The 12,160-nt window shown below is 42.1% G+C and overlaps 1 protein-coding gene across 1 annotated transcript in view; it reads left to right on the top strand.

The window, feature by feature from the left end:
- The window catches only part of Roc1a (Regulator of cullins 1a), a 32,251-nt gene extending 21,971 nt beyond the window's left edge, over window positions 1-10,280 (top strand). The window contains exons 4-5 of the mRNA XM_080272196.1: window positions 3,146-3,231; window positions 10,196-10,280. Of these exons, the coding sequence (XP_080128322.1) occupies window positions 3,146-3,231; window positions 10,196-10,208 (99 nt within the window). The 3' untranslated portion in view covers window positions 10,209-10,280. The remainder of the gene's footprint in view (window positions 1-3,145; window positions 3,232-10,195) is intronic.
- The last annotated feature ends 1,880 nt before the right edge of the window (window positions 10,281-12,160 follow it).

Here is a 12,160-nt window from a genome sequence, read left to right as displayed (position 1 = left end):
TCCTGTGTGGTACTTTGTCAGACGCATTCTTTAGGTCCAAAAAGACACGATCAATCCATCCGTCCCCCTCTTGCGTACCATCTGTCACTCTTGAGTAAAAGCTTAGTAGGTTTGTAGTATATGACCTTCCTTTTCTGTAGCCAAATTGATGATCTGTTATTGTAAGTTCCTTCAAGGTATTTGATCCACCGGTCTTTCACTTTGGTCTCACAAATTTTTGCAACGGTGCTGGTTAGTGATACTAGCTTGTAATTCAGTGGCTCTTCCTTGTTTCCTTCCCTTGTATATGGAAGCCACATTTGGTCTTTTCCAATCCTGAGGGACTTCACTTTTTGCCAGTGAGCTCATAATGATGTCATGTACCATTCCTGCTAGTCTCTTTGTACACTTTTATTATTCATTTAGACACTTCATCAGGTTCCGGTGCTTTCCTAACGTCCTTGTGTGTGTGGGTGTGGGTACAGGAAGTAGGCTGTAGCACCAGCTGATCAAGGTGGTACTCCCAAGGGGAATGGGAATGCTGGTGATGGGGAGAGTTGGAGCTCCTGTTCCACCAGGCAAAAGAGTACAGGCGGGTTGCATTATATGAGGATTCGGAACACAGGAAATGGATGTTACGAGCTTAGCATTTGTAGGACGTTTTCTGCTATACAAGGGACAGGAATCAGTACAGGATGGTACGAGGAAATTCAAAATGCACGCCACTAGCTGTGAGGCATCCATCACATGGAGTGATGTAGATGCGCAGAGATGAGTTTGTAAGCCATCCCAGGATCCCGTGCACCTCTCCACCTCCTCTCCAAAACCCTCATTCCTAACCCACGCATTCTCCAGTGTTGCCATGTGTACGATAATTATTGTACATATATGATAATTTCACATTCGGGCACGATAGCATTTCTCATTATCGTACATTTTGTACGATAATTTTACAATTTCGCTGAGAGAGAGAGAACAACTGAAGATCAGGTTCATCTCTTTTTGATAATTACTGGTTTTGTAGCAAGCTCTCAGGAAGTGAACAAAAAGGTGTATAAACACTGAACCGTGTGATAGTGGGTATTTGCCAGGGGGAGGCAACATTTATACTCATGATTAAATATAAGGCATAATATCAGCATAGAAAGTCATATTGTACTTTACATTGGTCACTACTTTATCTTCAATATACTGTACTGGCTAAAGAAGGCAAAGGCTACACGGACTACTTCATTACTTCACACCCATAGCTTCCCCTACACCTTCAGAACCACAGCCTTCCACAAGGCAAGGTGGTTTGTTCCAGTCTCCTGTCTCCAAGGGCAAGTGTCTTATCTCCAAGAGCAAGTCTTATGTCTCCAGGGGCAAGTCTCATGTCTCCAAGGGCAAGTCTCTTATATCCAGGGACAAGTCTCCAATCTCAAAGGGCACCCAGTCTCCTCCAGTCTCCAAGAGTGGTGACCCTGATGATCCTCGCCCCGTCTCTTCAGCCTTGGAGGATCTCCCCACATCTGTGATCTTCAAGGATCTTGCCACTTCAGCAAGTGAAGTGGAGGAGGAGGCCCAACTTTAGTCATCCCTGCACCACCACTGTTGTCTCTCATGCCTCAGAGAGAGAACACGAGCCTGCCCAGATGGTGGTGAACTTACAAGACGGAGGCTGGACCTGGGAAGTGTACAGTGCATGTTCATATGCTGTTTCATGAGCTATAGCATGTCAAAGTTGAAAAAAGTTAGCCTTCCAGGTGGGGCGACTCCAGTTTTGTATGCGCTCCCACACCATTCCTCCCTCATTCCTTCCCTCTTATGACCTTCTTCATCCACTCCTATCACCCCGTCAGAATTTTCCAGCTCAGTCCCTTTTTTTTTTTTTTTTTTTTTTTCCAAATAATAGCATGCAAAATAATTATGATGGTGTTCCTCACTCACTCTCAACACCCTTCCCTCCGAACACTTCTTCACTCCCCCCATCCTCTTCCCTCATAGCTGTGTAGCTGTCAAAATAAATAAATAAAAAAAAAGAGCAAAAGCATGCAAAATCTTTTTCTTGGTGTTACATACTCCAGCATACTCTCCCTTACCCCTTCCTCCCCATCCCCTCCCTCAGAGCTGTCAAATCAAGTAGCTGTAAGAATTTTAAGGGTAAAAAAGCTAAAGCATGCAAAATAATGATAATGGTGTAAGAGAAAGACAAACACACAAATACTGTACACAACTTATTATTATAAAAAATAAACATTACTAACATTTACAGGAAACATTATGGTACATACACGGAGACTCATAAAAAACATGAAAAAATGTACATTTTATGTTTTATGCGTCGGTGTATACAATTACACAAACAATAATCTGGTACTGAATGAAAACACGCAACGTGAATAGTAACAGTGATGTATAATACTCTAGGCGAGGGGGAGGTGTAAGTTGAAAGCGGACAGCATACAACGGGGGGCAGGGGTGGGGTGGGGAGAGGCCTGGAGGGGTAGTACAGGGGTATAGAGTTGGGAGACAGACACCACAAGACAAAGAGGACAGGCAGAGAGGGAACACAGGGGTGTGGAGGAAGGGTAGGGGGATATAACCCTCCCCAAGGAGACAGGGAAGAGGGGGAAAAGGGGGGTTAAACATGGCAGCATGGTGGAGGATGATGGGGGAGGGGAAGGGAGGGAGCAGGAGGCAGTCAGAGGTAAGGGAGGGGGCAAGGGAACAAAGGTATTGGGGTAGAGGAAGGTGATGGGGGAATCAGCCCCCCCCACCATGGGTACGGGCCCGGATCCTCCCTCCTTCCTATTCAGGACGTAGTTCTTATTGGTTTGCATCGATGTACGTCTATATATCACAATCGGTCCAAAGCCTAGTGTCCACAGTTTTTCCCAAAAGCCCCTCTATCGATCTCATTCGGTATCTGCGCAGTCCTGAAAAAGGATTGATCGATCCAGTTAGCACTTTAGGGGTTAAGTGACTTTCGCACCCCTCTGTCAACCACTCCACCTATCCAGCCTCTTATTCTGGCCTAGCCTATGACATGCACTGAATTGTTTTTATTGTTTCTTTTTATTGCTCTTTAAATGCTTCTTTAGTTTAGTGTTAATAAACCTGATATTTGAGATAGAGGATATTTTTGTTATTGTTTCCTTATCTGTTCCTTCCTCTCCACCAACAGCATGCATTCCACTTCCACTGCATCTCACGGTGGCTGAAGACTCGCCAGGTGTGTCCCCTTGACAATAGGGAGTGGGAGTTTCAGAAGTGAGTATCTTGTGTTTGTACAGTAGTCAGTACATCCTTAATACTCTCCTGAAACCATATGATAATACAAAATCATGCTAAGCTAATCATAAACATATTGTCAGATGACATTTTTCATTTGTTGTTGCTCTACCTAGATATGTAATGGGCATGTTAAATGTGGTTTTACATATTTCGTGGTGCAGGTAATGTGTGTTATGACAAGAAGGTACACAAGTTAAATATACTGTATAGTAGTTACATTTTTCACATAGTGAACTAATTATTACTGTTATACCTACTGGAATGACATAACTCAGTAGATTATATTGTAAGGCATAATGGTACTTAATAATGAGTCAGTTTCTTTACTTTCCATTGGAACCTAACAGTGACTTAGTTATATCCTCTTTGTACATGATGTTTGTGTTGGTTGGAATAAACTTAGTTACACCACAAGTATAACCTTTCACATCATTCATCATCATCATCATCATCATCATGTTTTCCCCAGAATTATGGAGATATTCATCCATTTATTTACCATTTAGTCCTTCATGTTGAAAAGATAGAGGATGACAGTTGGGTGTGGAGGGTGAGAAGTGTGAAAATCGGGAGTAGAGTTGTGAGATTTTGACCAAAAATGACCTGGGATGAGGTCATTGGAGTAACCTCAGGGATAAGGGACTGAATTGGGAGGCTGCCAGATATAGACCAGCTTGGAAAGCTGCCAATAGATCCAGGCACATTGGAACCTATATAAGAGATAAGACAGTACGATACAAGGCTGTTTTTCTTTACCTTCTCATGCCCTAATTTCCATACACTGTGCCTCATCCATCCATTTCTACTACCCATGATAGATCCTTTTGCTTCCCCAAAATCCATTACATGCCCTTTCACACATTCACATGATGTATCAGACCTCTCCCTGTAGGCTCTCTCTTCCTCCCGCCATAGCTTCATGCACTGTTGTCACCTTTCTGATCATTATCATTATCATCTGTGGCTCTGCCATTCACCACACTCATCTCCCCTTTGGTCAGTGATTCCTTCACCTTATATATTTCTTGAATCTCTGTATTGTATTCTTCTCTTATCCAGTGCACATAACTCACATGATGATCTTTAACAGTTTATTTTCCATCTCTCTCACTTCAGCCTTTCAAACACATGCCATACTAAAGTCTCACACCCATACATTAATTAGGATGTTAACAGACCATTATGCCACTCCTTAGCAGCCACTGTACAGTCCTCTGTTGTGTGTCGCTGTCTTCAGGATCCGTATAACTGACCATTTTCCTTCATTTAACCACTCTATTCACTGCAGTCACTGCACCAAGATGCTTGAAATTTTTCACTTGTTCAAAACTCTCCTTCTGTCCACAAGCATATTGGACTGCATCTCCTTCTCTTTCAGTAACCATCACATAATAATGAACTTCTAGACATATACTTCCAGAACTTGCCCCTCTCAGACAGTGAACGTGTCTGCAAATTCCACATTCTGTAGTAGCAAGCAATTTATCATCATCCATCCATCCATTATCCAATCCTCTGTTGCCCCATGATGAACGTAGGAGCCTGGGGCTTGGCAAGTTGGTCACAACATTGAAGATGAAAGTGACCAGCCTCACTAATCCCTGAGCGGCATAACATGAGTAACCCCAACCACCCCATGGATATGAACCTGCACAGGCTCAATCCAATTGGAACACCTTCATTACTCGCTAAACCACCAGGCGCCATAATTTGGTTATATGGTTACCACCCTGCGTAGTAAATGGTTTCTTGGTGTACAGGAAACCATTTGGCTTTTCTCTCATTGTAGTCACCCATAGACAAGGAAGGAGTGAAGGGAAGAAAGACAGAAGAGGAAGAAAGGAAGAGAGGAAAGGGCAGACACCCAAAGCAGCACTACATCCAGTGAATGGATGGTGAGCCCCCCCACCTACCACCATCTTTGTACATCTGATTTGAAATACCCCATCCCATTTCCATTCATCACCATCTTCGTGCCCCACTACATAACTTGTGTTTTGACCTTATAACCCCATCCATGAGTGTGTGTTTGTTGGGTGTCCCGAGACTTGATGCATAAACTTTAGGTGATGATTCAAGTGCCAGTTTTTGGTTATTAAAAAAAAAGAAAAAAAAATTCGTATCGGCATGAGTCCATTTCTGGAGCTACAATTACTGATAGTCTTATGGGTGAATATGGCCTCCCTCATAATTCCCACATACAGTCATCAGTAACTACTGTAGTTGTGTAATGGGTGAGAATGAAGCCATGTTGATCTTGCATACATATACTGTACAGTATGTGCGTACTCTCTCTCTCTCTCTCTCTCTCTCTATGTGTATGTATATATACATATATATATCTATCTATCTATCTATCTATTGCCAGACGCCTCAATCCCGTTTGGGGTGGCCACAAACAAATCGCCTCCAAGTCGCCCTGTCCCCCGCCATTTCACTGCCCTGCTCCCAACTCACACCCCCCTCTCTCATATACCTCTCCACCCCATCCCTCCATCTCATCCTCGGCCTCCCCCTCCCTCTTCCCCCCTCCACCTCACTCACATACACTCTCTTCGTCAGTCTTTCGCCCTCCATCCTCTCCACATGGCCAAACCACCTCAGTGTGTTCCTCATAACGCTTCCTATCACATCCACATCCACACCACAACGCTCCTTTATATCCTCATTCGTCAGCCTGTCTCTCCACGTGACTCCACAGGCTCCTCTTAAATAACTCATTTCCACTGCTCTCACTCTTGACTTGTGTCCTTCCAACAATGTCCAAGCTTCACTTCCGTACGTTAGAGTTGGTATCACAATACTGTCATGTAGTAACTTTTTCACTTCCATGCTCACTTCCCTGTTTCTTATCACTGCTTTCACATATATATACAGGGTGTAATGCGACGTATGGCAAAAACTTACACAAATGATCAATCGTGTAATTTTGAGTATATTTTGTTCTATAAACATATGCTCTCTGCGACCCCAGTTCAGTACCCAGCATTTGGCTGTTTAAGTGTAAAAGCTTCGTGCCTTGCATGGGCCACTGGGCGAGAGCTTCGCAGGGCGAAGGGAGACGAGTATTATTAGCATTTACTGTACTGTACATGAAAATCCCATATCCTATCAGTACACGCGAGTTTTAAGAAGAAACTTTACGTAGTCTATTGATTCTTTAACATCAAGTCATGCATTCATGCAATTCTTTTGTACCAATCGACTGTAATTAAGGTTAAAATTCAAATTTTATGGTTTGCAAGGGAGTAGGGAGGGAGGGACGAGAGGCTGGTGTGTTGTTGCCAGTTATGCAATGTTTAGTTTGTAGGATATTGCTCCCAGCATTATCATAACACCCACAGCTAATTCAGGGGGGGGTAGGGGAAACATTCTAAAGGGAGATTAGCCTCACTTTAAGTCAGGAAGAAAATTATTTATTACATTTTTTCTGGTGCAAGTAGACATGGCGCCATTGGGTATCTCCACCTGTTTTCCTCTCTGCAGCACTGGCATTACCATCGCAGAATCCATTAAAAAAAAAAAAAAAATGGACGATATCTGCATATTCTTCATTGCTGTAGGTACGTGGAATGCTGTTTCATGAACAACTGAAGCTGAACCCAGTGAACAGATGAACGTGGAGAACAGTACTTGTAGTGTGTGCCTCCCCTGCAAATGTTCCCGTTCAAATGACAGTGGACCCAGGGTTGCCAATCCCTATCATCAATCTCGCTAGTTTAGTCCTGAAAACTTGCTAGAATGTCACTAGATAGTAAACACTGCAAAACATCGCTAGAAAATACGATAAAATCTCTAGAATATCACCTAAAATGACAAAACTATCCAGAATGTAGCTAGATATCATGTTGCCAGGTGTTAAATAGTGCTGCTAGGTAGAAGCAAAAAATAGGTCTAGCTCCACAGTCGTTACATTGGCAATCCTGTATCACTGTTCTCACGTCAACATCATATGAAAAAAAATGGTGCCATGTTTGCTTCCAGCACAAAAATTGTAATGAATAATAATATTACTCCTGACTTAAAGTGCTGTAAGTCACTCAGTACAGTAATGTTTTTTCACTGAATGAGCTGTGGGTGTTATGATAATGCTGGGAGCAATATCCTACAAACTAAACATTACATAACTGGCAACAACACACCAGCCTCTCGTCCCTCCCTCCCTACTCCCTTGCAAACCATAAAATTTGAATTTTAACCTTAATTACAGTCGATTGGTGCAAAAGAATTGCATGAATGCATGATTTGATGTTAAAGAATCAATAGACTACTTAAAGTTTCTTCTTAAAACTCACGTGTACTGATAGGATATGGGATTTTCATGTACAGTACAGTAAATGCTAATAATACTCGTCTCCCTTCGCCCTTCGAAGCTCTCGCCCAATGGCCCACGCAAGGCACGAAGCTTTTACACTTAAACAGCCGAATGCTGGGTACTGAACTGGGGTCGCAGAAAGCATATGTTTATAGAACAAAATATACTCAAAATTACATGATAGATCATTTGTGTAAGTTTTTGCCATACATTGCATTACACCCTGTATATATATATATATATATATATATACATATATATATATATATATATATATACAGTATATATATATATATATATATATATATAATATACAGTATATATATTGTATATACATTAATCATGACATTATGACTTCACCATATGGTAAATTGCTGCAAAAATAATTGAGACGTAATGCCCTTTTTCGGAAGAACGTTAAAAAATTGGTCACAGTTTTGCTACAGTGATGTTTTTGATGGTCACCTCTGAGAATCTTGTGTGAGCACACTGACGCATGCAAGCCGACACTCAGCTGTCTTAGCCAGCATGGCTGCCCAATGTTTATTTGCATAGAATCCTCATCTCGGGTCTCCGCAGGCAGTGGGCTTTGCGTCAGCCTGAGTCTTGCTCTCCTGCTCATTCTCATGTCCTATGATTGTGATAGTCTTCCTTGTGTTCTTCAAGTTACCCAATCATCTTGCTTGCATAAGACCACCGTAGTGTTATTGCTGTCGCCAGGTAGCAGTACAAGTATGCAATGAATAGTGCTACGTGCAATAGTGAGTTGAGAGAGAACTTTTAGTGTGTGAAGTAAGTGAAAATCTGAACTTAAAAATTGTCTGGTGCTACCCTCAGTGGAAAGCGTGGTGCTACTGATGCTGTGAAGGACAAGGTGTAACCTTTTTCTTGACATGAAATTAGACATTGTTCAGTGCCACGAGGAAGCCAAGGCCTGAGTACAATCGCTTACGTCCTAAAGCAGCCTCAGTCCATGGTCTTGACAGTCAAAAAGAATCAGATGCTGTAATTGCAGCACTGCAGAATGCACTTTCTCTGACCATAAAATGTCTAACTTGAGCAAGGGAGCCTGTCGTGTAGAAGGAGCGTATCCTGGCTCTGTGGGTTAACAACCTGAACCGAGCAAAGCAGCCACAACCTACCTTCATCTGCAGTAAGGCTCTCGATCTGTGGAAGAACGTCAGTGACAAGCAAGGTATGGAGGCCAAGGAGTTCAAGACTACCTGGGTTAGTTTGAGCAGATTAAGGTCCATGCTGGCCTTAGACACATGACCGTGTGGTGGCCAGAGGCCTTCCATGTAAAGCTGAAAGCAATGAAGTGGGATATTCTCCAAAACCTGTCTTAAACGTTGATGTTATGCGTTGTTTTAGAAGCGGATATCAGAGAAGACATTTCAGCCAGGAAGAACAATGTGCACCAGGGTTCAAGGCAGCCAAGGACTTCCTGACCCTTCTCCTTGGTGCCGTTGCAGAGAGGGACAGCTCTTCACAGAGGAATTCATAGAGTTCAGGGAATGAGTGGCGGAGACTCAGGAAGGTGCCAAGGATGTGCACCGTGTTGTTCTTTATATAAAAACCATGAAGGAGTTCCTTGTAATAATGGACAAGGGCATTGTATTCATCCAGGACAAGGACCCAAACCCAGTGAGGAGTGATGCATCAGTGTATGGCATCGAACAATCCTTGAAGGCATACAGGGAGCTCCTGGGAGCTAAGAAAAAGGCAGCATGGCTGGCCACCATCACCTCCTCCTTCCCTGGCAGCAACACCAAGAAAGAGCCAAGGCTATCAGTGAGTGGTGTGCAAATGCAACATCCTGCATCACCTGCCTCTGTCATGTCTACCTGGTCTTCATTGCTGCCTGGCACACTTGTACACCACTTCCACACCGCTTCCACACTCCTCCTCACTGTCACTGCTCCGTTCTCCATCCACCTCACCGCATCACTATCCATCTGCCTCGCCACATTGCTCTCCATCTGCCTTACCACATCACTCTCCGTCTGCCTCACCACATTGCTCTCTGTCAGGCGCCTCACGGCATCGCTGTCCCTATCTCCTTTCACCTCCTTTTGAGGACTTGGAGTGCTTGTCCAGGACCTCAGCTGTCCCCCAGCCTTTGGTGGGACCCCTGGTGATGACTCAGACCGTCCTAGGACAAACTTCAGGTGGATGGCAGAGATTTGGGGGGACATTTTAGGTTTTGGTGCAGAGGGCATCCTTCCTAGCCCCATTGAACCCATGTTGTTTCAATCTCACTATGCAATAAATCATCATGCGATAAGTTCTCACTTGATGCATCCCCGTCATATAACAAGTTGTGACTGTGTGTATGTATATAGATACATGTATACATAATCAGAATTGGCCATAGAATCATATGAAATTAGTTTGTCAAGTCCTGGGACATCCTGTATATGCAGTGCAAGTACTTACCAGGGTACCAGTATATCCTGAACAACCATGTCAACATCACACTCCATTGTCTTACCCCAAAAGTGTTATTGAACCATTAACTTGACATCCATGTACTGTAACTAACTTTTCAACATTCAGAAATTTTCCATCCTCACCATTTCAACATAATACCATCCAAAGTATTAATTTTCTTTCTTTCTTTTTCAGGTACGGGCATTAGGAGTATTATAATTTATTCTCTATACACTATTCTGTAAATGAATACAAGCAGAATTAAACCATTTACATTCAAGTATTTACATGTTCCATGCCTTATATCTAATAGAAGCAGTTTTTCATTTGATCAATAAATATATGTGAAGTTTTTCAAATGCCTTTTGTATGATCCAAATATTAGTTTTAAGTGCATACTATCTGCAAAATGGAAAAGATACAAACTGATTTTTCTTTGAATCTCCTGTAACACATTTTCAGTAGGATGGCAGGATGATCTGAGGTAGCCCATGCATAAGACTGAAAGATGTGAATGAGAGCACAAGAAGGAACATGGTTATATGGTAGGATGAATTGGTATACAGAAGTTAATCAGGACATAATTATTCTTTGGTGAACACTCTTTATAACAAACTGATTTGGAGGAGTGGTGGATTGTTAAATCTGATGTTCACTGACCATGTTAATAAATCCAGGTTTATTAAATACCTACCTTCATTTGCTAGATATAATATAGTACCCTACATTTCTCAGTTATTGTGTTTTAATATTTTGCCTGCTTGATACTGTACTGTACATGTCGTTATTATGCACATACTTTATGTACTGAACAGTATTGTTAATCATAAAAGATTTTGAATGAGTACCATATATACATAGTACAGTGAGGCAAGAAACATGTTTCCTATTGACATTTTGTTGACTGGCAGCACAATTTACTCTCCACTTAGCTTTTGAGTGAAGGGGGATGTGATGGCAGAGGACAGAATGATGTAGAGGCGGTTCATTAGGAGCCACTCCTCCTGGTGTTTTGAACCAAGAGTTACATGTACCAGAAGTATGCTAAACAGCAATTGCTCATTCATGGCTGATGGGATGAACACTCCACCTGTGTTGGCCCTTTGTAAATACACTAGGTTGGATAAATTATAGAGGTTTGAGGGGTACGGCAGAGTTGCCTTCCCCAGCTGAGGAATAAAGATATTATTCTAATCTAACTTAGCATATTAACAAAGGACCAACACAGGGTGAGATGGGCAGAAAATCCATGACATCATTAGCAATATATGTGCAGTCACTGGGGTCATGGGATACTCCTGGACTTACTCACTGGGAGAGATACAGTTATACACTTCTGCACACAACATTACTGTACAGTATTTAGAACAGTTTAATTTCACATACTGTTTACAGTACACCACTAACACTGTCCATTTAGTCTTTACACAGCTGACAGTGTCACATGGCCAGTCAGCCACATCCACTGTGTATATGAAATTTTTTCCATCAGTTGAGTCAGAGTTTGTTGGTCAGAATCCAGTCAAAGTTTGTTATAAAGAGGGTTTGCCATACTTGTATATCTGTACTGTAATTGTTGTCCAAAATGAAATTTAGGCTGTAGTATCAGGTGATGGAGCATCACAAAGTAGAATGATAGAAAGTTGTTGACTGACAAGATACCATCACTTGTTCAGTGACAGCCAACTTTTGTAGGTATATAGCAAAGAATACTAACAGTAAAAGCTTTGAAGTGTACATTTCTTTCTGTGTTTTAGCTGTTTCCTTCTGGATGTAACCAAAATAGAAGTAATGTCTTAAATTTCCTGTCTTTCTCTTTTCTATCCCGCCTTATGTTTGGTACAGTATCTTCATCAGCTGATTGTTATTACTGTATTTACTTCTAATTTGCATAACTGTAACCACTGTGACCTCTCACTCCCTCAGCCCTTTTTTTAGGTAACAGTACTACAGAATAATATAAATTAAGAGGAAGACTAAAGTATTTGTTCAGTTGATGGGGGCACTCACCATCCACTCACTCGATGTAGTGCTGCTCTCGGGTGTCTGCCCTTTCCTCTCTTCCTTCCTTACCCTTCTGTCATTATTTCCTTCATTCTTTCCTCTTCCTTTTGCCTATGGGTGACTACGCTGAGTGGTAACCATATAACCAAATTATGG

This window comes from Coenobita brevimanus, chromosome 50 (assembly GCF_032717465.1).
Source record: "Coenobita brevimanus isolate Jiangsu-jjx chromosome 50, ASM3271746v2, whole genome shotgun sequence".
Taxonomy (NCBI): Eukaryota; Metazoa; Arthropoda; class Malacostraca; order Decapoda; family Coenobitidae; genus Coenobita; species Coenobita brevimanus.
Note: the sequence above shows the minus strand (reverse complement) of the source record. Positions and strands in the feature narration are given on the sequence as shown.